Source organism: Cervus canadensis, chromosome 2 (assembly GCF_019320065.1).
Source record: "Cervus canadensis isolate Bull #8, Minnesota chromosome 2, ASM1932006v1, whole genome shotgun sequence".
NCBI lineage: Eukaryota > Metazoa > Chordata > Mammalia > Artiodactyla > Cervidae > Cervus > Cervus canadensis.
The window spans coordinates 101,217,962-101,244,610 of NC_057387.1; the positions used below are offsets into that span (position 1 = coordinate 101,217,962).

At 45.9% G+C, this 26,649-nt stretch overlaps 2 protein-coding genes across 26 annotated transcripts in view; both read right to left on the reverse strand.

Moving 5' to 3' along the window:
- MACF1 (microtubule actin crosslinking factor 1) overlaps window positions 1–26,649 on the reverse strand; it is a 337,865-nt gene that overhangs the window by 56,182 nt on the left and 255,034 nt on the right. The window lies entirely within an intron of this gene.
- KIAA0754 (KIAA0754 ortholog) lies at window positions 440–14,886 on the reverse strand. The gene has a single exon (XM_043461831.1). The coding sequence runs from the start codon at window positions 9,349–9,351 to the stop codon at window positions 5,236–5,238; it is 4,116 nt and encodes a 1,371-aa protein (XP_043317766.1). The 5' UTR covers window positions 9,352–14,886; the 3' UTR covers window positions 440–5,235.

A 26,649-nucleotide genomic window follows, 5' to 3' on the forward strand; every position in this document is an offset into this window, starting at 1 on the left:
TACCTCCATCTTGGCAAGAAGCTCTACTGGTATCAATGTAAATCATACAGAAAAGTAAAAACGTAATTTAAGTAGCTTGATAATCTCTTCCATATAATAGAGCCAATTCTTTTCTTAAAATTTGGGTTTACTTTGTTTGTGAACATTTCACATAACGTATTTGAGATTTCTTCATTTCCCATGTCCACTCTATGGATTGACAGGGAATGGGTACTTGTCTTTTTTTTTTTCCCAGAAGTTTAAAAATATATGAGAATGCCTCTATATACTGCTGCTGCTAAGTCACTTCAGTCGTGTCCGACTCTAAGCGACCCCATAGACGGCAGCCCACCAGGCTCCACCGTCCCTGGGATTCTCCAGGCAAGAACAATGGAGTGGGTTGCCATTTCCTTCTCCAATGCATGGAAGTGAAAAGTGAAAGTGAAGTCACTCAGTTGTGTCCGACTCTTCGAGAACCCATGGACTGCAGTCCACCAGGCTCCTCCGTCCATGGGATTCTCCAGGCAAGAGTACTGGAGTGGGGTGCCATTGCCTTCTCTGCTCTATATACTAGTACCCTTTAAATATTCATAGTGAACACAAGTGAACAGAATGTTAAAGAAAATAAATCTGAAAACACTTGCTCCTTTCTCTTAATTCCCTAATAAAGCTGTTTCACAAAACTTGTGCTTTTAGATACATTAAAATTCCTACTCCTTAGTATTCCGTGGCACATGGACTGTGCCGTGTTACCAACTAACCAGTGCTGGCAGACATTTCCCAGAGCAGAACACTAGTAAAAATTATTGCATGGCTGTAAGATGCAACAGGGACATAAAACAGAAAATTTCCCAAAGACCTTCTTAAAACACTTTTATCTATAGTAATACCACATTCTCCCAGCTTTCATCCTGACTGATCCTTTTTTGATGTCCTTCATGCACTTCCTCTTTCTCGTCTAAATCTCCAAATGTTAGCCTTAGAGGGTAGAGACAAGGGTAGGATACCAGTCCTGAGCCCTTTTCTCAATCTACATTCCCTTAAAGGCAATTCTACCCATTCCTATGGCATTCCTTACCATAATAAATGCTTATTACTCTAAAAATTATATATATACTTTGAATTTCAAATCTAAATATCCAACTATTTTCCTTAATATTGCCATATACCATTCCAAAGTTGAACAATGTACCTGCTAATTTCCTCTCCCCCATTGCTGCCCTTCCCTGAGCAATTCGCCACTGCCCCCACTGTATGGCTGTGAGCCTTACTGACACCATCTTGGGCCCTTAGAGTTTCTCCTGTCCTTCTGCTGACCCTACCCAGGACTGTAATGTACAGTACATCACTTCTCTGTTGTCAAGGGCTTTGTAGATAATAGATACTGTTTAATCATCATCAGGACCAGGTAGCTCCTATGCTCTGTGTGTCCCCAAACAATGATGAAAACCTTTGCTGATGTATATTCCTAGTGTCCATAGATTAGAACCCATTCATAAATATTGACTTAGGAATACAAGTCCTTTTCCCAAGCACCGACCCCCACCCTCTAGGTTAACTGCAGAACTGTATCAGTTGCCCCCACGATGGTGCAGAGTGCAGCTGAGAATGCTTCTGGGTTGTAGTCTGCCTGATGCTACCCTGAGAGTAAGTTGTTGTTTGGTTGCTCAGTCATGTCTGACTCTTTTGCAACCCCATGCACTGTAGCCCACCAGGCTCTTCTGTCCATGGGAATTTCCAGGCAAGAATACTGGAGTGGGTGGTCATTTCCTTCTTGAGGGGATCTTCCTGACCCACATCTCCTGCTTTGGCAGGCGGATTCTTAATTGCTGAGACACCAGGGAAGCCTGAGAGTAAGTTACTCTATAATAAACTGATCCATTGATTATATGGAGCTTCCTGCCTTCTTTTTTGGTCTCAAAATGCCTTCTCAATTCAACGGGTACTTTTTGTTTCCTCCACCCTCCAACACCCATCTACTCAATGATGCAGATCAGAACCTAGAAACCATCCTTGATAACTTCCCCTCACTACCCCCCAACATGAAAGTTATTATCAGATCTTACTGATTTTGCCCCTAAACTGTGTCTCAGATCCATCCACTGACTCTGTCTTCAAATCCACTGACTCTCTATCCAAGCCACCCAGACAATTGCAGTAATTGAGCAGGCCTCTCTACTTTGTCCTTGATCCCATACAATTCATCCTAAACATAGTAGCCAGTGTGATTTTTTTAAAGTTGCAAACCATTCTGTGTTTTCTGAATTCCATGTCAATTACAATACAAACTATCAAAATATAAAACAAAAGAAATCTGAGATTTATAAACCCAAATAATGTTGAAAATTTTTTTGTCAATGTGAACCAGCTTTCTCTATCTTTTAAGCTGAGTCATCCTTAAAAAATGAAAATGAAATAATTTCACTCCCCTACTTAAATCTTCCAATACTTACCTATGGCTTGTAAGGTAGAGATCCTTGATTTCTTTCTCAGCCCCTGCATCATCTGGCCCCTTCCCACCTTTCCAGGTTCACTGCAAGACACTCTTCTGGAAACCTTGCTTACTGTGGTCTGGTCACTTGGCTCTCTTTTAGTTTTAACATGCCAAGCTCTTTCCAGTTTTCATTTCCTTTGTCTAGAATGCTCTTTGACTAAGTAACTTCTATTTATCCTTCAGGTTATAGTTTTAAAACTGTTTCTTTGACACGGCAACTGAAATTAAATACCCCTATTGTTTCTTATAATAACTTTTTTTTTTTATTCAAAGCATTTGCCATTATTTATAACCATATATTTGTATCATTTTTGCTTAATTTCTGCCTCCCCCTGGGCTTTCCCAGTGGCTCAACGGCAAATAATCTGCCTGCAATGAAGGAGATGCTGGTTTGATCCCTGGGTCTGGAAGATTCCTTGGAGGAGGGCACAGCAACCCACTCTAGTATTCTTGCCTGGAGAATCCCACAGACAGAGGAGCCTGGTGGGCTACAGTCCACAGGATTGTAAAGAGACATAACTGAAGCCTCCCCTACTATACTGTAAGTCCCACAAGGGCAGGGACCACACCAATTCTATTTACTGCAGAAGTTCCAGTACCCAGTGCAGAGTACTGGGTACACGATAAGTAGTTATCCTATAAATGAATGAATCCTTGCACAGAAACAGTGTGAGAGAAAGCAAACAAATCCATAAAAGTTCTGTTGATTGGCTGAGGATTCAAGTGTTGAACTGAGATTGTGAGGCTCCCCAATTTTTGCTTAAAAACTTCCGTGGCAAATTCTTAATTTTATAGGACCACTATTTTATACAAACAGTTGTTTTCTTCATTGAACCAGTGACTGGAAATAAGTCTAAGGAAGTCTACACATGAGAAGAAAGCTTCAAGAACCACAGATTGCTCTTAGTGAACTTAGGATCCCACTATGGAAATAGCAAACAAGTTCTGGCTCTTCTTTCTTCTACTAAACCTTGTGATTGCTATTAGAATGCTTGTATCTATTTTAACCATGTATACATGTGAACATTTTACATACATATGAAGAGGATCTAGAGCAGTTCATTCTAAATCACAGACTTTGCAGCTGGGCTACTATTTGTTTCTCCTGTCATTTATATTGGCCAATATTTCATAAAATGACTACCTCCTGTAGCTGCCAGACTACCAGAGATCCCAGAGACTGACTTAAGAGTTTCTCTGAATATTTTTCCTTTATGCAGATTTGACTGGCTCTTTATAATGAAATCCCTGTATTTCATCAACTATTGTTGCAGGCTTTATAATAGAAATAGTCTGTGTAATCAAGAATGCTGGTGACTTTGCATAGGATGCTGGATAGGATCTTGGTGTCAACCCCAAATTCAGTAAAACTGAGAAAACTGGATCAAATCCATCAACCCGAAAGGTGATGCACTCTAATTTGATGGGGTGCTCCATTACAAAATAATTGTGAAGTCCAGGTGACACCACTACCACACAGCTAAGCGGAAGATCTGTGGCTTAGCTTGGTTGACGGCTTATAGCCTGCAGTCAAAATGATCTTTCCTTGCTGGCAGCTGCATGTTTAATTGGTCCTAGCTGACTAAGGTTTCCCTGAAAGGTTCTGCAATGGAGGTGAACCCAACTTTCTCGCAGCATCTATGAATATTTAGGAGATTAACATTCATCCACTCAGTCAACAGGAATGCATACTACAGGGAAGGCACTGTTTTGGGTCCTGGAGATGGTGCAAAATTAAAACCACCTTTGCACTCAGTTACCACTGACTGTATTTGATTAAACTTCTAACTCCTTCCCTCCTTATCAGTGACCAAATGACACCAGGACAGTAAAGTGCAGAGAGCTGCCATTCTTGAAATCCTCTGATTATGAAATGCTAAAGGATAAGAATCTTGGGAACAGGGTTCACAACACATTATGTTCTCTAACGGGAGGACTTCAAAACCTTGGAGGTATGAGACCCAGGAGGACATTAGTCCAATTTCCTAATTTCACAGATTAAGAAACAAGAGGTCTAGGGAGAGAAAACTGACTTGTTTCCGAACACAAAGACTGACAAGATTACTAAAATACTTTCTTCATAATCATTACTGTATCTTTTTCAGGCTTTAAAAATACACATTTGTATTTAAAAACTGTTATTCACACATCCATATATGGCTTTCACTCAACCTGCTTTGGTGAATTCTTTCAGTTAAGCAACGTTAACCAACGTTATCTATTTGAAAGGGGAAGCATATTGACAGTGACTCAAATCTTCTGTGTTTGGTGCTTTGAACGGATGATCTCATTTTACCCTCACAACCCTCACAGGGTTCTTCTGCCTTAACAAATGAGGCAACTGGAGCCTCAGGATATTTAACTGTCTCAGAGTTGTTAAAAGTATCCCAGGTCTCCATCCAAAGTACATATACTCTAGCCTCTACTTGACTGCTAACATCACCAATGAATAAGCAGCCCCTTGATTTAGGAAAGAACACACTGTAAATTTCAAAAGCAGAATCACCCTTTCCCGCTAATAATCTTTTCCAAAATTAAAGGCAAAACTGTTTACATTCCTAATTTCCTTGAGCTTTGCTTATAGCCCAATTAGAAAAAGTCTGAATTATAAAGTTTTTCAGCAGACGAAAGACACGTTTTCCCCATAAATTCAATAAAAAGACCAAAAAAGGCCAGAAAAACTCAGGCATTCTTAAGAGACCCAAAGAATTATCTGTGCCCTTTCTAATCACCACCAAGTCACAGAACTTGCAAATCTCACTTTACTCTCCACATCCTGCCCTAACAAAATGAGCAACAATTACCTCATTTGAATTTAATCCATCAATTGCAGCCAGAGGCACTTTCCCATGCAGCACTGTGCCAGTCACCTCTTTTACTCCAAATGCTGGGGAATCAAGCTCCTGCTGGATCGGCATTCCAGCAGGGGAAGCCTCTTCTAGAATAGAAGTTCCTTCTGAGACAGGCACTGAATCAGCATGGGGAGCATCTCCCGGGAAGGGTGCGCCAACGGGGAGCACCTCCTCCACAGCTGGGGCTGCAGCAGCTGCAGCAGGAGGCTCCTCTGGGGTGAACGCTCTAACAGCTGGGCTATCAGACTCCTCTGGAGCAGACAGTTCAGCAGCTGGGGCTGCAAGCTCCTCTGGGGTGGGCACTGCACCAGCTGGGGCGTCAGGCTCCTCTGGGATGGACACTGCACCAGCTGGGGTGGCAGACTGCTCTGGGGTGGACACTGCACCAGCTGGGGTGGCAGACTGCTCTGGGGTAGACACTGCACCAGCTGGGGTGGCAGGCTCCTCTGGGGTGGCAGGCTCCTCTGGGGTGGACACTGCACCAGCTAGGGTGTCAGACTGCTCTGGGGTGGGCACTGTACCAGCTGGGGCAGCAGGCTGCTCTGGAGTGGGCACGGCATCAGTTGGGGTGGCAGGCTTCTCTGGGGTGGACACTGCACCAGCTGGGGTGGCAGGCTCTTCTGGGGTGGACACTGCACCAGCTGGGGTGTCAGACTGTTCTGGGGTGGGCACTGTACCAGCTGGGGCAGCAGGCTGCTCTGGGGTGGACACTGCACCAGCTGGGGTGGCAGGCTCCTCTGGGGTGGACACTGCACCAGCTGGGGTGGCAGGCTCCTCTGGGGTGGACACTGCACCAGCTGGGGTGTCAGACTGCTCTGGAGTGGGCACGGCACCAGCTGGGGTGGCAGGCTCCTCTGGGGTGGACACTGCACCAGCTGGGGTGGCAGGCTCCTCTGGGGTGGACACTGCACCAGCTGGGGTGGCAGGCTCCTCTGGGGTGGACACTGCACCAGCTGGGGTGGCAGGCTCCTCTGGGGTGGACACTGCACCAGCTAGGGTGGCAGACTGCTCTGGGGTGGGCACTGCACCAGCCGGGGTGGCAGACTGCTCTGGGGTTGACACTGCACAAGCTGGGGCAGCAGACTGCTCTGGAGTGGGCACGGCACCAGCTGGGGTGGCAAGCTCCTCTGGAGTAGACCCTGCACCAGCTGGGGCGGCAGGCTCCTCTGGGGTGAGCATTCTAACATTTGGGGTATCAGGCTCCTCTGGGGTGGACACTGCTCCAGCTGGGACTGAAGGCTCCTCTGAGGTGGACACTCTACCAGCGGGGGTGACAGGCTCCTCCGGGGTATCCTCCTCTGTGGTGGGCACTGCAGCAGCTGGAGCAGTCCCCTCAGGAGCAGGCACTGCAGCACCTGGGCCAACCTTTTCTAGGGTAAAACCTGAAGCAGCTGGGACACGTGCCTCTACGGTGGCCACGGAAACAGCTGGGACATGCCCCTCTGGAGAGGGCACTGTGACAGCGGCTGCAGCAGCTCCCTCTGGGACAGGCACTGCAGCACACACGGCATCTTCTACAGTGGGCGCTGCAGCAGCTGCGTCAGGCTTCTGTGGGATGGATGCCCAGCTCTCCAACACTGCTTCCGTGTTACTAGCCTTGGTAACTTGTTCCTCCAGAAAGGTATTTAGCAATGAATTGGAATCTCTCATTTCTGCTTCCCCTTCCTCCAATAAGGCCATATTCAGCTTGGGCTTGGTCCCATTCACGGTTTCCACTCCATCTCTGCTATGCCTCACTCCTCCAACCGGCAGGTGCGGACTCAGGAACTCTGACTCCGGGGACTTTCTCTGGAGACTCTGGGAGATTTGCTCTGGGAGTTCACCAGGAAGGTGTGCTGAGGCTCGGTCCTCCAGCCTGGCTTCATAATCCAGCACCTGTGCTTCACCATCCTCATCACAAGCTCCTTCCACGAACAACAATTCACAAAGGTCCACATCTCCCAAGGAAGTCAGAAGGTTTTCTTCTTCATTAATAGCTCCTTTCTCACCTTCCCAATGAATCTCATCTGTTGGTAAATGTGAATCATCCGGCAACACCTCTCCTTCAGATCCTGAGGTAACATCTGTGAGTTCACGGCTAACAGCAGAACCGAGGGGGGCTCTCTCCACACCCTCCTCAGCATTCCCCTCAACTTCATGACCATCCACCTGGGACAAACTGCTGTGTTCTTTGGCCAGCTTGGCTTCAGAGTCCGGTACATTTTCTTCAGGAGAAGCCCTGTGATCAGAGTTGGACCATCCTCCCAGGGACTCCAGATCAGTCAGGAATCTAAGGTTAAATTCCCCAGCAGTTTCGGGGCTAAAAGGCACTTTTTCACCCTCCTCCTCACTAACAGTGGAAGCGTCCCTCACAGAATCAGAGTAGGCAGTAAATTCCACAGTATTAGGCACCTGAGAAGAGTCCAGGGCGTTGAAAGAGTCACCATCCAACCCAGGACCACAGTCTTCAGTCCTTACCTTTAAAAGGTCTACATGATCCTTTTCTAAGGCAGCCCCTGAAAAAGGACTGATTACAAGTGAATTTTCTGCGTCCTGGGATGGGGCCAGCCCTTCAGAAGAGGCTTGATTCTCCAGCTCAACTAGAGGAGTCACTCCTTCTTCAGATAAACACTCCTTTTCAAGTTCTAGAAACATCTGCACCGAGTCTGTGTCAGAGAGCTGCTCTGAGTCGGCAGGACCAACAGTGCATTCTAAATCTGAAACAAGACCCTCCAGCCCCAGAGCAGTCCTGTTTCTCAGTTCTACGGCGGTCTCACCTGTTAGAACACAGTTGTAATCCAAAGATTCGGCCTTGAGAACAGAAGCCAAACAGTTTTGAGCAGGCTGCGGGTCATCAGAGCAACGGATCTGACCAAGAGCTAGGTGCTCAAAAACTCCGACAGCGGTGGAGCAGCCGACTCCATCCTCCACCACTGCCGCAGTATCTGCTTGCTTTCCTTCTTCAAAGATATCTGCTAGGCTGTTCTCCTCATGTGCTGTTAGAAAAGTCTTTCCACTCTCTGACAGCTTCTCTTCCTCCCACTCCTCCGCAGCCTCCATCATGATCCATCGCTCATCCTCCTCAAACTTGAGCTCAGACTCCGTCTTCTCCCTGAGGCTGGGGGTTACGAGAACACGCAACTCTGAATCCAAGAGCTCTTCACTCAGGCAAGGGGAGAGAGGTGGCAATTCCACAGTGCAAGCTGTGTCCCCCAGGGGGTGCTGCTTCTCGCTGAAGCCTCCCTTAGCCAAACTTTTCATGGCTCTGGGCCAGGTTGCACTTGGGAATCTGTGCTCCTGCATTACATCTGTGTTACCACTTGCTGCTGCAGCTTCTGACTCTAGAGGCTGGAATTCACGGGAAGAGCTCTCACTGCGCTGCTGCAATCTGAAGTCTTGGCTGTTTCCACCTAAGTTTTTCACATCCTGCATTTCTGGAATACCTATGGATTTGGACACATGTTCCAGAGTTACTGACTCTGACTGAGGTTCCTTGTGGTCCACGTGACCAGAACTTTCTGTTAATGCAGAACTGGACTCCTTCTTCTCTTGCAAGGAAGGATTTGAAACACCAGCTTCGGAAACCTCACTGAGAGAAGCTTCCATCCTTTCGGCGAATTCTGGGAAATTGGGTGGCATGAAGGACTTCCAAGATCTCCTGTTAATGTTGTCCTTGCGTTCTGCATTTGGCCGCCTTCTGGGTGGCACAGGTGCTGACTTCTGCACATCACTGCTTAGCTTTAGTGCGTCAAATATTATTCTCTCGTCCAACTTTTTGCCTTCTGGTGCTCTGGATTCAAAAACATTAGCGGCTGCTCCTAACGTACCGTTGCTGGATATAGTGCTTCCTTCTATCTTTTCCATGGTGCTTTTTGAAGTCTGATTAAGCTTTGACCCCTGGTCAATTTGTTCATTTATCCTCATTGTATCATATATAGATCGCTGTGGAACATAGCAATCCTCTATGTAGCCATCCTCTTCCTCCCCCTTTCCCAGGCAGGTAGGGTTCTGCCTTAAACAGTCCGGCCTGCTGAGTGGCTTACCCATACTTTTTCAATCAAGATGAACCATCAACCTTTTAAAAGTTTCTCACAGTTTCCCCCAAAATGCATTCTGTGTAGGTTAAAAACCCTTTTACATCTTCATAACTGCGAACCCCCCAGTCGAATCTTCCCTCCAGAAAGGCCTGGAAGTTGCACTTTGAAACTATTCTGGGAGAAGCTCTAAGAGAAACAGCTTTTTCCTCACAGGTTAGCAGCCTCATGGTTGCAGACAGATAATTGGTATAAGGTAATCAACAAAATTATTCCTTCTATGGCTTTTTTATTTGTTTAAAGAGCACCGCTCTAATTCAGTCAGTTTAAAAAAAAAAAAAAATCATCTGGTACTGACAAGTCTTATTCAATATCTAGTTCCACTCACTTCTCACCCGAGCAGAGTTGGAAGCAGAGGATTCACATCGATTGTGTCTTTTAATAACAATGGCACAGCCTCTCTGGTCTTCAAGTATGGCCCAAGCTCCTAAGAATTCCTTTCATTTTATCCTCAGTTCCAGCCCTGGAGAGTCCAGCTGGTCTGAATTAGCCATTCGTCCTCCCTAGTTCGGGTGTTTGTATTTGAACGGGGCTGGTCGGCGGATATTCCTGCAACTTTAAACACAGGAAGTCCTTCATTCGCGGCCAGCTTGGGGCTTCCTGTCTCCAAAACATCATGGCATTGTTGTGGCTCCCAGAAACAGCCCAGCGCCGCGGCCGCAAAACAAGCCGAGTGGAGCCCGGCGCCGGCCCTTTGAGGGGCCGGCGGGCTGCGGCGGCGACCGAGGGTCAGTCGGCAAGGCTCGCTCCCTGCCGCCCGCTTCACCGCGCCGCGCGCCCCGAGGGCCACGGTCTCCTCACCGCAGGCTGGCAGGTGGTTCCCGGCCGCGCCGGCCTCCAGTCCCGCGCTCAGGAAGTTAGTTGGTCCCTCCGGCAGCTGAGTCCCGCGTGCTGTGGGCGCCGCCTCCCCCGCCACCGCCGCCAGTCCCCGGTCCGCAGCCGCCACGCCGTGGGCTGCATGTCAAGCAGCCGCCTCTATTCTCCGCCACCGCCGGCCCCGCGGCCCCGCCGTCCTCCCCGCCCGCAGCTGTCACGGTCCCGGCATGCAAACTTCTGGCTGGGAACAAAAGGCTCCGCTCGGGCCGGGCGGGGGCGAGCCCGCCTCCCTCGCGCCGCGCGGCCCGCTCGCCCACCTCTCGCTGGAAGTGCTCGGCTGGCGGGCGGCTCTCCTCCCCCTTCCCCGCGCCGCCGCGCCGCGCCGCCCCGCCCGGGCAGCCCCCCTGGAAGCCGGGGAGGGCGACGCGGAGAGCCTGGGGAGGAGGGCGGGGCAGAGCCGGGGCGAGAGCCGCCGAGCCGGAGGGAGGGGGCGACCGAGGGGATTGGAGGCCGAGGCACCGAGGGAGGGGCTTCTGCGCGGGTCTGGGCGAGGGAGCCCAGCGCCCGCCGCCCGGCTGGCGGGCCCACGCCCACCGCGCCCCCGGGGCCGGAGGGAGAGCCCCGCCCCGCGAGAGAGCGAGGGGCGGGGAGCGGCACCAGCGCTAGTCTCGGCCGCGCAGCGCAAATCCCCTGACAAAGGGAAGCCCCGCCCTCCTGCCGCTGGCCCGGCCCCTGTCGCCCCCGCCGCGTCCCAGCCCGCCGGGCTCCTAGCCGCAGGGCGAGCTAACCCAAAATGGGCGCCCCCGCCGCCCCGCAGCCAGCAGGTTCTGGCAAGGGCCATTCTGGGCCCCATCTGCCGGCATCACTCCCCGCTTCGGCTCTGCCGCCAAAGGGGTGTCCCTCGTCCCTCCAATGTCACCTTTAGCGCGCCCCTGCCGAGCCCAAGAACACTCCAGCCTTAAACCTGGCACTTCAATTCGGACCAAGTTATTGGATAAACTCCAGGTACCTTCCCTCTCCCGTTCCTCACGTCCGTCAGGTCTCGGTTCATTCCCTCACCGGGATTTATTTGCCCACAGATCTGAATGGTGTTGACTGAGGAGAAGGGAACTGACAGCGGGGGCAGCGGGGGAGATGCTGGCAGCAGCGCCCCCAGACCCAAAACCTGGGCTCCTTCACCGCTGGGCACATCCAAGGAAACCTGAGCTCCTCGGGGCCAAATGAAAAGAGGGGTCTGTATTTCAAGTCTCAAGATGGAAAATTCTAAAGAAAAGTGGCCCACAATCCCGTCCAGAGCTTTTTGGCTTTTAGAAAAGCCATCTAGACGCCTGGTGACTGTTAAACAAAGAAAGTACAAAGGGCAACCCAGAAACCCGTCCACCAGAGGCAGCTGCATATCAGAAGGGGTGTAATAGGCGGCTCCTTTGTGATGGCCATTTTCTGATTTTATGAAGGAAAAAAAGTCTATTAAAATCTCTCAACTGACCATGTGGTCAATACAGATGGTAAAACTTATGGAAAAGTTATTTCTACCCTCTATACAAACTGTTAAGTGAAGCCAATAGCTGGTGTATGGAGATCTGGCAGTGAAACTCTGAGCTGAGCCCTTAGGCTGACTTGAGCCAGAGAGGTCTTTGGCAAAAAGGAGGTGTCAGCTGAAGCCTGCGATCAGAATTAAGTAACTAAAAGACCTTTCACTGGCAAAATGTCTTACACTTCATTTCTTACTTTGAAAGAGGCTGCTGATCAATTTCTGCCCACTCAAATTCAAAAGATTCTCTATCCATCTGTAAACTGAAAGGGAGGGTGGGCAGACTAGATTGTGTCTTAACAGCTTTTCTAACTTGAATATTCTTTAGTCCTAAAACTGTTAAAGGAGCTGCCCCACAATGCTGACCCCTCCTGGTCCTACACTGCAAGACTGTCCTCTGAGGAACAAACAGCAGAAAGAACCAAGAATGCTTGACCTAGGGATGGTTTCCAAGCAATATGATGAACATCAGGTATCTAAAGGGCTGGGAAGTGGGAGGAAGGAAGCTTGTTCTGGATGTCTACTTAAGCTGGCACACTACGATCCAAGGGCAGATTTCAAATCAACAAAGCTTTCTCCCAGCTACTTGGAGAATAGGGCGTCCCCTGAAGGGATGACTTTCCTGACCCCAGAGGTGTCTGAGCAGAAACTCAAGCAATCACTTGGCAGAGATCTGGGGAAAGAGATTTACAATTCCTCTTTCAGTTTGTTCAAGATGAATTTTAAGGTCCCTTCTAACTCTAATTCAATGTGATTGGAGGGCTTGATTAGCTTATGTATCTGATACTTAACGTTTCAGGGAGTCTGGGTTTTAATTTTCCTTTAATTATTAAGTACAACTGGAAAAACCCAGGGAAGGCAAGATCAATTTCACTAGCAAATCTCCCTGGCCAAATACACTCACTTACGTGTTCAGATATCACAACAGACTGTTTAGTGTGCCAGGGGCCCTCTGGCTGGAAGAATCTGAGGAATTCTGGCTCTGGACTAAGGGTGGGTGGTTATTCTATTATAAAGAATGATCTTGATGTGGAATCACAAACTTCATAGCCAGAAATTCCTTTCCTGTTTGCTCACTAAATCAGGTGCCAATGAATTCAGTCTTTTCTTAATCCTTCCCCACACCTATCTACCTTAGTCTCACCAATCTCACCAGTGCTCCACATTACAGTCCACCCAGTAAGGGGAGCATTTTAGCAACTATGAAGTTCAGATTGAAATTACTTATCAGCTTAAGTCACATTCTCTCTGATGAGTGTATTAGGAGGCTATATTAAGACACTATTACAAAGAAATCTCTCCAAAATTCAAACATGGCCTTATAGAAAGGATTACATAAAGTTGACCAATTACTCCCCTCCCCTGCAAAAAGTGCTTTGCTCCTTTCTTTAAATCATCAGTTTGTCTTGAGAGAGAAAAAAGGCACAAAGTCTCTTTCCTCCATGTCTTTTTTTTAATCTGTTCATGAGTTTCTCCTTAGTTTTGGTATGTGGAACTCTGCCAATAGCCATCTCAGTGACTGAAATAAATACCTGATACAGCTTTCAACCTCTTGTTACCCTGATAGCTCCAACAAAAAAAGCATCTGTTCATTTCACATGTAAACTTTTAAAAAGAGAAGTATAGGGAGCACCTCTTTGATGCTTCCCTCATTCCTATAACACAAATATATGTGCTGATGCCAAATTTTAAATTAGTTTCCAGTTCGTTGATTACAGAGTTCAAAGAATTCTCTATTTATTTTGAAATTCCTAAGAACAGAATTGGTGTCAGATTTTCCTTTGGTGAACTTGGAAGAAAGAACAATCTTGGCCCTTCCTGCTTTCTAATTAAAACAGAAAGGTGGAGTCGCCTCACACCCCAACACAGCTCCCTTTCCAAGTTTTGGAATTGGCACTTTGCCTTTGTCTGCTCCAGATTTAAACCACCAGCCTCCAAGGAAAATCTGGAGACCCTAGATGCATACTTCCTCAGATTCTATAATGCCTTTTCATCCACCTCTCTCTTGGAGGATTAGTGCTGACTAGAGGAGGAGACAGAAGACTGGTTGGATCTTGCACATTTAAAACCTACAAAATGTCTTTCATCTTGGGATCTCTAGACTTTACAAGCATTTATTTGGTAGCAAGTGGAAACTCCACAGTATTAGTCTGAACCTGTTAGGCATCAGTCACTACCATCTTTTTATTACATAAAGATGGCTACAGAGTGGCTTGTTAAGCAATGCAGCATGATGTGAAGCTTGCTTTAAATCTAAGGATTTTGGTGCCATCTGAGCTCCTGTGTATTTCTAAACCCATGAGAAAGCTTTCCACACACTCTTCAGGAACTCTCATGACCCCTGGAGCCCTTTTCTGCCTGTGGACTTTCCATATTAATCCCTCTTTAGCCACTCCCCACGACAGTGGTGATAGCAAAAGCATAGGGCTTTGTAAGTGAGAAAAGACCTAACAGGACAGTGGGAGGCAGGAAAGCAGGAGATTCCAGGAAGGCTTTATGGAGGGAAGCACATTTACACATCAGGAGCTGGAGACAGACGGTAGAGACAAGGGTTTCTAAGTGAAGGACTGGAGGCTGGAAACCTAAAGAAGCTAATTCACAGTTATCATGGTTTAAGTTACAGGACAGATGCAAGGGAAAAATGAAAGGTCAGAATGGTAAGTAGCTCAAGGTCAGTTCACCAAAGCCCCTGAATCCAAACATGAATTTATGCTTTATTTGTGCATGCTAAGTCACTTCAGTTGTGTCCGACTCTTTGCAACCCCATGGACTGTAGCCCTCCAGGCTCCTCTGTCCATGGGATTCTCCAGGCAAGAGTACTGGAGTGGGTTGCCATTTCCTCCTCCAGGGCATCTTCCCAACCCAGGGATTGAACCTGCAACTCTTACCTCTCCTTTGTTGGCAAGTGGGTTCTTTACCACTAGTACCACCTGGAAATCTCAAGACTTCCTTATTTAACTTGCCAGGGCATCGTACAAGTGACTGAGTCATTTGTGGAAAATTTCTAAGAATCTGAGCCTGGCTGCTCACTCAACTGCCATTTGATATAAATTATTGCATTACAAAAAATCCAAATCTTAATTGCAGAGGCAGACTATTTGAACTTCACAACTGATCAGATAGAGGGTAGGGGTTAGGGGGGAAAATAAATGTAAAAAATGCTGTCGGGACCTCCCTGGTGGTCCAGTGGCTAAGGTGCCATGTTTCCAATGCAGGGGGCCTGGGTTCAATCCCTGGTCAGGGAACAAGATCCTGCATGTTGCAACTAAGAGTTCAAATGTTACAACTAAAGAATCTCACATGCCGCAACCTAGACTTGGCACAAATAAATAAAAAAATAAATATTTATTTATTAAATAATAAATAATAAAACTTTTTATTTGGTTATAATAATAACCAAACAAATAAATAAATATTAAAAAACAATAAACCTCTTTGGATGACTGAGGGCACAGCATCCTATAAAACAGCAACAGACAGGAAGGAATACTGGAGGAGCTACACATTCAGTGTAGCACATGCTGAGGGCGAGGTACTCAAAGGCTGCCCATGTGGAGGTATCCAGAAAGACCAAAGGTCAGGGTGGAGATAACAGAGGGAGAAAACTTCTGTAGGACAGTGAGGAATTGGACATCCCAGGGCTGAGCGTGGAGAGAGGTGAGAAGAGGGCGGATGACAGGATTTCAGGAGCCACGTGTAAGGGAAGTAGAAAGACAAATTGAAACAGAAAAGAGAAGAGCAGCCAGAGGAGAAAATGGAGAGAGTGCAATGTCAGGAAGGTAGATGGACAGAAGGGTTTTGAGAAAGAAGATACGATGTTAAGTGGTGCACAAGGAAGGAGGAAGACAATTAATTAAGACAAGGCCACTGGGCTTGGCAACTAGGATGTCGGCGAGTACTTCTGCAGGAACGCTTGCAGTGCAGTGAGGGGTGCTGGGTCAGACGGTAGCGGATCAAGGATAAGCAGTGGTGAGACAGTAAGTGTTGGACCTCCCTATTGTGTCTGTTCGTTTGGCTTCCATGTCACTGTGCTATCCTGATGCTACCTTTCTAGCCAGTCCTTCTTGGTGTCTTTGGGTTCCTCTTCCTGTCCTCTTAAGAAGAGTAATTCCACAAAGTGTAGCCTTGATTCTTTTCATTTGTTTAACAAATATTTATTGAGATCTACTGTGTGCCCGAATCCACGCCAGACACTAAGGGAGAGTGACGAGCAAGATGTGCTCAGGAGCCTACATTCTTGTAGAGACAGACATACATACATTCACTTTAATTCAACTGCAGTAAGCACTCTGAGGGAAAAGCAAACAGTGCTCTGAGAGCATCTGTCAAGGGGCCTGGTGTGGCCTCCAGGTGCAGGGGAGGCTTCCCTGAGAAAGTGACCCTGTGGGCTTTCACTTAACACCAAGAATAGCCTTTCCAATTCCAGGATGGCATGACTTCACAACTTTCATAAAGTAACAACTTCCCAAAGGTGCTTAGCTATTTCTATGAAATAGATCCCTGAGCTGAATCTCTAAGGAATCTTGCTGTAGGGGTCTTCTCTCCAATATTAGAAAAGGATGTAAAGTAACTAATATAGAGTTAAGAGATTTTTGAAAACTGTCTTTCATTTTGTTACTAAAGCAGTTCTTATCATTGATCATGAACAAACAACTGAGGCTGAATTTAAAGAATTAGACTTAAATCAGAGCTCTTCTCTGGGAGTGAACTGCAAGATGAGAGAGATAGTAATTCACTTGAATGGATGCAATGAATCCAAGCTGCAGAAGACCTAAGAGAGGTTCAATTTCCTTGAATTCTTATCTTCATCTTCCCTTAACTCATAGATACATGTAACCAAATATTAGAAACATGTAATTGCTGAAAGCTTTTCTGAGGAACATCTTGATTTGGCATATATACTTGGCATAGAGATTAATTTTATCTGTGTTTTAAAGCTGCTTCCTCTGAAATTAAGCTGATATTTTCTCCCTTAATGTTTTAATTAAAGATTGATTAAAATTAAGAAGTGTCTCTATCAAAGATGCTGACTTGGTAGTTGCCATTATATGGTAACAGAGGAAGATAACATGGTCTATGCTAAAGCTAATTAGGCCAAGGACCCTCAGATCATTAAGTTGATCTGCTGGGTAACTCTGAGTGACTGAGGAAGTCACTGAGCTGGTAATGGCTTCTGGTTAATTCTGGTTAATGATTTGAAAATAATACTGATGTGTAGAGCATGGAAACCAAGGTCAAAATGGTCTCAGAGAAACCTGCTGGCTGTGGGATTCTGAAATGAATGAATGAATGAATAACCATGTATGTGGACGTATGTGTACATACAGTGTATTTAAAGCTCTGTTAAGGAGTCATGACCTAAGCCTGTTTATGTATTGCTGGTCTGGGGCTGGCAATGAGCTCCACATTTGTTCCCCAGAGAAACTGCTCAGGAAGGCCTTTTGTCCCTCTACCTGTTTCACTGCTGTCATCAAACTAGTTTACTTTATCTTCATCATTTCCATTTTTTCAAGAAGAAAAAGAGCTAATCTAACTTGGTGCTAGGTCTTCAATCAAATCTTCTGGAGAAAGATCAGCTGTAGGCAAAAGGGGAGTAACTTATTAAAAACATTTCATAATGTTATAATGTGTGTATTTGGATAAACTTTTTAAAATAAAAGAATATTATCATTGAGCACTTAATATCTGCCTAGTGTTTTCATCTACATCACTTCATTTAAATCTCATAAAGGCCCTAAAGGTAGGATTTACCATTGCTCACGTTTTACAACAGAAATAACTATACAGAGAGGCTAAGTAATTTCCCCCAAGGTCACTCAGCTAGTAAATGATAAAGCCAGAATTCCAAACTGAGTATTTTGGACTCAAATTCATATTCAATTTTCCTCACTAAGCTGATAGAAGTATGAAGACTCTTCTTGCTGTTATTGTAAATGACAATGACTCTAAAGTAAAGGGTAACTACAAGACGGCATTTCAGAACCTGCTTTCTTCAGGTGCATCCAAAGTAGCAAATTTTTAAATTTTGCTTATTTAGGCTAATACTGAAATGAAATTATGTTCCTTTAACATATGCTAAGTAGGAGAGAAGGAAGGGAGCCTGGAGGCAAGATGGAAAGGTGAGGAGTCCAGGCTAGGATGAGGATTTCTCAGAACACACAAGGATTTAGCTCAAGTGTTGCAAAGTAGATAGCATTTTGAATCCACAGCTCACATGGCTTATGAGAAATAAAGAGCATTCACTTAGTCAGATATTCACTAATGTCCAACTATGCATATACTCATGCTAACTACTTTGAGGGACACAAAAATGGATACATTAAGATGAGGGATGTGACACTGCATATAATCAATAAATGCCAAAATTAGGCAGTAATGATAAAGGCTAAATGAGTTACACATATTAAGTGATTTAAGAGAGCAGGAGAGGTGGTGAGCTGGGCTAGAGCGGAATCAAGGTTTTGAGGAGATATGGGACTTCTATTAAACCTTCAGGTATGAGTAGAAATCAAATAGGTAAAATGCTAAGGAGTGTTTGGGGTAAGTGGATGGAGTGGATGGTCTACATAGTAAACAGGACTGGATAGACAGCGGGGATCAAAAATGTAGTTTCTCAACTGACAAAGGATTAATTTGCAAAATATACAAGCAGCTCATACAACTCAATGCCAGAAAAACAACTCAATCAAAAAGTGTGGAAAAGACTTAAATAGACATTTCTCCAAAGAAGACATACAGATGGCTAACAAACACATGAAAAGATGCTCAACATCGCTCATTATTAGAGAAATGCAAATCAAAACTACAATGAGTTATCACCTCACACCAGTCAGAATGACCATCATCAAAAAGCCTACAAACAATAAATATTGGAGAGGGTGTGGAGAAAAGGGAACGCTCTTGCACTGTTGGTGGGAATGTAAATTGATACAGCCACTATGGAAGATGGTATGGAGATTCCTTTAAAAAGTAGGAATAAAACCACCATATGACCCAGCAATCCCACTCTGAGGCATATACCCTGAGGAAAAGACACATGTATCCCATTGTTCATTACAGCACTATTTACAATAGCTAGAACATGGAAGCAACTTAGATGTCCAATGACAGATGAATGGATAAGGAAGTTGTGGTACATATACACGATGGAATATTACTCAGCCATAAAAAGGAGCACATTTGAGTCAGTTCTAATGAGGTGGATGAACCTAGAACCTATTATACAGAGTGAAGTGAGTCAGAAAAAGAAAGCTAAATATCATATTCTAATGCATATATATGGAATCTAGAAAAATGGTAATGAAGAATTTATTTACAGGGCAACAGTGGAGAAACAGACATAGAGAACAGACTTATGGACATGGGGAGAGGGTGAGATGTATGGAAAGAATAACATGGAAACTTGTATTACCACTACTGTGTAAAACAGACAGCCAACAGTAATTTGCTGTGTGGCTCAGGAAACTCAAACAGGGGCTCTGTATCAGCCTAGAGGGGTGGGCTGGGGCGGGAGACGGGAGGGAGGCTCAAAAGGGAATATATGTATACCTATGACTGATTTATGTGGAGGTTTGACAGAAAACAACAAAATTCTGTAGAGCAATTATCCTTCAATAAAAAAATAAGTTAAAAAAAAAGTATAATATATATTAGAAAAAAAAATGTAGTTGCTAAGACTGGGGAAGGAAAAGAGGGGAGGGAGGCACAGACAGAGACCAGTTCTGAAGATGCCCCTGTTTAATCCATCAGATCTAGGGGGAGAATAAACACTCACGGAAAGAAGGGTGAGTACAGACAGAAGCTGAGGGAAGACCACCTTGGAGGCTTCAGTTTTAAAAGGCTACAGCATGATTTATGTCTGTTTTTTCCGTGGGAACCATGTGCGTACACGCTGGCTGTCCAATCACGCTAGCTCTCTGCATTCCTAACAGAGGATCTTTTGTTCCAAATAGCAAGGCTCAAAAGGGATGGAGTCTGATAAAATCACACTGAGGTCAGTACTCCCAGCTGGTGCAGGGCTGATGCCATTCCATAACACACCCTACAGGAAGCAGCTTGAGATACACAGCTGACTGGCTTCCACAGCAGGAGTCTTGTGGCAGGCAGGGTGGGGTGGGGACTGGCCAAGCATGGAGGGCATTCTTTAGCCACTGACTCAAATGAGTTCCCCAAGATCCTGACTTGATCCAACAGATCTGTTTAAATCACTCTCAGAACCAACACTTTTTTTTTTTTTTTTTTTTTACTAAAAGGAAACCCACGAAGTTTCCCCAGGCAATGGAACTATTTCATCAGTTAACTCTTACTTGTCATGGAATCTGAAAAGGGCAAGATTCCAAAATCCCCTGTATTTCGAGAAGTGGGCTGAATAATCCTTTGTTGCAAGTGGCTATTCTGTGTATTATAGGAAATTCAGCAGCACCCACTAGATGCCGGGAGCAGTCGCCCCAGTTATGACAGTACAAAATGTCTCTAGATGTTGTCAATGTCCCCTAAGGGCCAAAACTGCCTCCCCTACCCTCACTGGGGGCCACTGGTCAAGCATGAGCTTTGGTGCCAAACATCTTTCCAATCCCAGCTCTAATATTTACTTGCTATGTGGCTTGAACAAGTTACTTTAACACCTTCAAACCTCAGTTTTCTTATCTGCAACTGGGATTTTAAATGTCTGGTTTATGGAGGTGGGGAGTGGGGAGGAAGTTAGGATTGGAGATCATTTAGATTCAGGTCTCTCTTACTTTCTTGCCACTATGTCCCTACCACTGCAGCTCTTTGCACCTGTTTCTCATGCTGCACTGCTAACTAGAGACTATCTGAGATCCCAGCTTGCAAGAAGGACTGACCCAGAGCAAGTGCTCAGTAAGGATGGACTGAAAGGAATACAGAGCCCCTTCCGCCTGACCTCCACGAAGGGATCCAGGGACCATCACCTTGCAGCTCTTACTCTTATCCCTGATGGCCAAAGTTGTGAAAGGTCCACATTTCAAATCACAGGACTGGTGGTAGGAAAACAGCTTATAAAGGTTCAGGGGAGAAGTGTATTGTGTTCCTCTTTCACAGACAATACCAGACACTGGTATCTGAACAGCACCCCGTAGCGGCAGTGGCAAAGTATGAAAGAAGGTGGGGAGGGAGCACATCCTCCCCACAGGGAGGCTTTTCCACCCGGGACAGCTGAGACTCGGGACGACTCCCTCTGGCAGGAGACAGCCTTTGTGCAGTGATGTTTTGGTGCAGTGACCTTACCTGACCTGACTCCCGGTGGGACTGCTTTTATTCCTGGTAAACCAACCAACTCTAACAACAAAGTGTCTTTCAAAGCAACTCATCTCACTTCCTAGAGGCTCACCTCTTATGGCTTGTGTGCCAGAGAGCTCATTGGAAAGTGCCCAGGACTAGGCTAAGGCTGAGGCCGCCTACCAAGCATTTCTATACACAGCAAGAAACAGCCCCGTTCTGCAAGCCCGTGCTTATCTCAACCACGTCCACTACTCAAAACTCAGTGACAAACCCAAGTTCAGCACAGGGTAAATTCTAGTTTTTCTGGATACCGGTGTTTCCCATGATGATCAGTCTTAGTTGCAAATGCTACATGTTGACACTATGAGTGAAGAATTTCAGTAAACTCAATTGAAACTGCTCAGTCCTTCCTCCTGGTTGAGGATATATTCATCTGTTGGTTTAATATCTTCCCTTGCTATCAAAATTTCCAGCCAGATTTTTGTGAAATTCATCAACACTCTCTTGATGCCCTTCCATCTGATTTTACTACCTTCACTGAGACGTGAGGCTCCTTCAAGGTGATGTAATGGCTACAAGCTTGGGGTTTTGCCTGTGGTGCTGATACTGAAAATACTAACAGCAATACTTTAAAATGGAGCTGGAAAAAGTTCAACATGAAGCTAACTTAAAGGTCTTAAAGGCTCCTTCACCTTCTCCCCACCCAGCTGCAACGGTGGGGGTGGAAAGGATTATTACACAGCATTGGAATTCTGGGGGGGAGGTGCAGAGGGAGATGCTCACATAAGGGTTATAAATATCAGCAGCCAAACTGTGAGCTCCTGGGCCCAGAACAACTGACAGCCTGTAGTCTCCCCTTAAAGGCACAGAGCAAGGAAGTTCCCTGGAGTATTTCCACAAAGGAAGTTCCTCTTCTTCAGAGAAACGCTCCATCAGCTGAACACCTGCATCAACAACTCTACGCAAAAGAAACCAACCGCAGATGCCAGGAAAAGTGACGAGGAGATTTTAACCCAGACAGCGATTAGCACCAGGAAAAATAAAGAGTCCAGGGCCTGGCCTAAGGGAAAGCTGATTTACAGATGGGTATTGCTGCTTCACAGTTATAATCAGATTACCAGAAGGTGGCTTGCTACATTAAGATCTACCTTAATCAACGAGCACCTTTTCCAACTGAGTTCTAAATTATCCACACAGAGGAGGCAATTTTCTCCTTCCTCAGGCAGTGGTTCTCAACTGAGGGGGGGGTTTTCCTTCCAGGGGCATCTGGCAATGTGCAGTGGTATTTCTGGCTGTCACGCTGGGGAAAGGCCGTTACTGGCATCGAGTGGGTAGACGGAGGTCAGGGATGCTGCTGAATGTCCCACAACGCACAGGATAGCTGCCTACAACCATCCAAACACCCGAGTGCTCAGGCTGAGAAACCTCACTCACGGGCATCCTCTCTGCTCCCTCGGACCCCAGTTCCTCTTGGAGTCATCGTTGTTCAGTGCTGTGGCTTCAGTCGTGGCCGACTCTGCAACCCTCCAGGCTCCTCTGTCCATGGGATCTCCCAAGCAAGAATACTGAAGTGGGATGCCATTTCCTCCTCCAGGGTATCTTCCTGACCCAGGGATCGAACCCCGTCTCTTGTGTCTCCTGCACTGGCAGGCGAATTTTTTACCACTAGCGCCACCAGGGTAGCCCGGTTTAAGGAAGAAAGAAAAAACCAACACAGGCCAAGGGTCAGCACAACGTAGGGTGGGGTGGGGGGGTTGTCTACTCATCTTATCTTGGCTGCTGCAAAGCTGGTGATACCTAAATCTCCGGAGACAGATGGGTCATACCAAGTGTGACTTCCTTTCTCTCCAAAGGCAGGCAGAAAATGCTAACCTCACTTGCTTTCTTCTCTGGTAAGTGTAACTGGCAAACACGCAGAGGAGCTGATACTGTCTTTGTAATTATTTGAAAAGAAGGAGTGAACATCCATCATTGTCCAAATTGGCAGTCTCTCAGCTCCATGGCAGGCCCTGTCCTCCAAGAGTTTTTACATGTGCTCACAGGGAAGCTTATGCTTGCTTTCCATGAGGCCAAAAAAAAAAAAGAATCAAACGGACAAGTTTACGGGGCTTTCTTGTTCTGGCTTCACAGTAGGACAGAGGTCTCCAGACACAGGCTGCAAGGGCATGCAGTCCCTGACCCTGGGCCCTGCTCAGCCTCAATCAAGACTGAGAACAGTCCTAAGGAAGCCTGTGGCCTCACCAACAGCCTCCCAGACCCAAACCTCCACACATCCTGACTGAGAGGCGTGGGTCCTGAGGCGGATGCAAGGGAGGGGCTGATGTAAGACTCAGAATGATCTCAGTTCTTGATTACAAAACCTACACAGGCAATTTCAAAACGTCTTTGTCATCATCAGACTTTATAGATGTCTTCTCTACATCTAGAGTCTTTTTCTTTCCTTCCTAGAAAGGTCACCCTGAGGGAATTCTTTGGCTTAAGTTTCAATGAAATAAAGGTCCTTCCTTTCTTGTTAGACTCTAGTTATGTATATATTTAATACAATTCCTTTTTCTCAATAATCAAGAGACTCTCTTGTTCAGGAAAATGGAATTTCCTGAAGAGATTAACCAAAGTCTTTTCCTTCCAGTTTCTCCAAACATGCTCAATATCTTCTTTTATGGCTTTCTTCCTTTTTTGTGGAAGACAGAGAGAGCAGAATGCAGTAAAGTGTCTAACCCAAGAGGCTTGAGATCTTTGCCTGTTTAGTGGGAAAGGACTCTCCTCCCTTCCCATCTCATGGGTCCTCACTGGCTGACCAGATTCTATCAATTATTCAGAAGCAACTGAGGGAAAAGTCTTTCCTAGGAATAATGACTTCCAGTTTTTCACATTCATTTAAGAAGGAAATCATTTTCCCCAGGGGCCCACTGCCCTTCCAAGCATGTATCAGCACTCCTGCACAGTCCCAAGGAAGCCTGGGTCCTCCACAGACCTGGCTCATCTGTCTATTCCGACCATCCCCAGTGGCATCAGCGGGGTCAAAGCACAGCCCGCACTTCCGTCTCGCAGATTCATACTCTTCTCTTCAGCAGATTCTGTGCTGAGAGCATGATCCCATTGTAAAAAAAAAAAAAAAAAGAGGTAAAAACTTAAAACGAATGCTGTTTTTTAATACTTATCTTCATCTTTGCTTTCCTTATTAAAAAACAGTTTGAATCTGAAAGCCGAATCACACTACATGCATCTAGTCTGCTGCTGGTGTGAGGGAAGATGAGTCTATCGTTGGGATACAGAACATATTAACCCAGGAACTCGGATCATGAAAATGACTCAGTCCTCAGAATGGGTCCAGAAAGAACTTCCCTTGGCTCAGCCTCTTGGGGACTGTGAACTGAGACACACAGCTTTTCCTTTCTCATTGTTTTCACTTCCCATGAGCTCAGCCATGACTGTCTTCCTCCCCTCCTGCCTCAAGACCTTTGCCGGGAGGAGGCAAAAACTCTTCCCCAAGCCCTTGACTTGGTAAGGTGAATCTGGGGAACCAGACTGCTGATCTGCATCCCCAGCTTGAGCAGGGTACACATAGGGCACGCAGCTTCACCACCCTCCTTCTCACACTCATCTTCTGGTCTTGCCTTGTCAACACCAGCTCCCTGCAGATAAACACGCTGGCCCCAGCCTTCACAGCCACAGTACTGGTGATGGGAGGCTTCTCAGAAATCAGTGAAACATGCCTGCTATACCAAGCAACTCAGCAGCTACTGAACCCTGAGTGCTGCTGGGCTATATGCTAGGATACAAATAAAATAAAATTTCTTAAAAGCTTTCAGCGGCATCACAATTCAGAATGTCTCTAGAAACCAAGGATTAAATGAACAGGAAACAATTACTTGTCCTCAAATCCAAACACGGTATATGCTTGCCTGTGGATTCTTTTTAATATCCTAGGTCATATTTAATGCAATTTTAACATGCTTGTTCACTTTGTTTTCAGCTCACTGAAGATATGAAGGAAGAGATAGACTGCTCAAGACAGTGAAAAGTAATAGCAGTAAGAAATAATACCTGGTATCAGGGTAATGGGGGAACAAATAGAAACTCCATCCCCCCAAATACACACACACACACACATACACACACACTTGAACTCAACCAGTACAGCTATCAGAGGCCCTTCAAAACAGAGCTCAAACTGCAAGGTATTTAAAGACATTTAGTAAAAAGTAGCCCCAGTGTGTCTCATGTCCCTGAGGATATTACCACAGTGGAGAACAGGCACAATCTGTTCAGTAGTGTTAACCTATACTTGTAAAGAAAAATTTACAATATAATGTAATGTTTAGGAAATTAGGCAAATAAGGGTTAAAGTAATTCCATATAAACCAGAATCTTAGTTTGATAAAACTATAGCTTGGTGCCTCAAAGGATAAACTTCAGTTTTCTAAAAAAATCCTCATTTAGTTGATTAGACAGTTGATTCTAATTAACCTGGATTCAAGTAAACCAGACACATGAAGCATGCCTATAACAGAGGCTCTGCTTTCGAGGGGCTTACAGTGGAAGAGGGAAGAGAAGCCCATGTGACACAGCAGGAAAGGCCCCCCGGCCACCGATCAGGTAGGGGCCTTTCCCCGAGGATAACACCTGGGCTCGTGGGTTTGAACTTTCTCTACCTACCCTTTCCTTACCCAGGGCCTCGAGAATCCCAGCTCTGATGACTAGGGCTGCTCCACATTGCACTGTAAGGGGGTCTTCAGTCAATGCCTCGCCTTAGTGCTGAACATCCCCGAGCCTAGAGGGGTCCTTCTGAAACCGCCACCTGGATCTCGTCTACAAATTTGTGATCTTTTTCGGGACCATGTGGCTCTGACCTGGTGTCATACCACCTTTCCATCCATATTTTTAATAGGAAGAAGCCTGACAGGCAGGGACTCTGAGAGAACAAGTCTGATGGCAAAGCATTTCTGTGTAAGTAGGAACGATCACCACTGGTAACGGGAGTCAAGTGCTGGAAGTCCCCTTTCCAAACCACTCCAGGGGCTAAGAAGGAAAGGCAGGCGCACAGGCCCCCGGCAGGGGAGAGAGGCCTTTCAGGTGAGTCTGGGGGTGAAAGGCTCACGCCGTGAGAGCCGACACCCGGCAGACAGCCCCAAGTTCCGAGCCCAGACCTGGCAAATTTGCACTTTTGAGTTAACTCCTCTCTTTTTCCCCTGGTGTTTTAATAGAGACTCACAAAAGCTCAGGACTGGAAATTCTGACTCAGGCAAAGAATCAAAATATTTTTGCAATTAAGGCTGTGCTTCTCAAACTCTCCTACATGCAGAGAACTTGTGCTCTTGAGGAGTCTGGGGCATGGTCTTAAGCACTACTTCCTACAAGTGGAAAATTTCTTTGAAGTGTTATGTTTTGTCTCAATAGTTCATGAGGATTTTTCATTTTCTTTCAAAACACATCAATCATGTGTCAGTAATTTTCCCTCCAAATCTGTGAAAAATACCCCACACTTTAGGAAGAAGACTCAATGTTTATCTTATGGGTTCCTATACCTCCATCTGAAAAGCAGAGCCCTCAACCAACATGCACTGCTGTTACAAAAGTTAGTTAACGTGAACTCTCAAGAAATCACAAGAGAAGATTCTTAGAATAAGAAATAAGGTTCAGTCTGTCTATATCCTTAATCAG

What these genes read in the sequence shown, in the direction of transcription:
- KIAA0754 (XM_043461831.1), bottom strand. Translation starts at nt 9,351, where the DNA reads ATGGGTAAGCCACTCAGCAGGCCGGACTGTTTAAGGCAGAACCCTACC.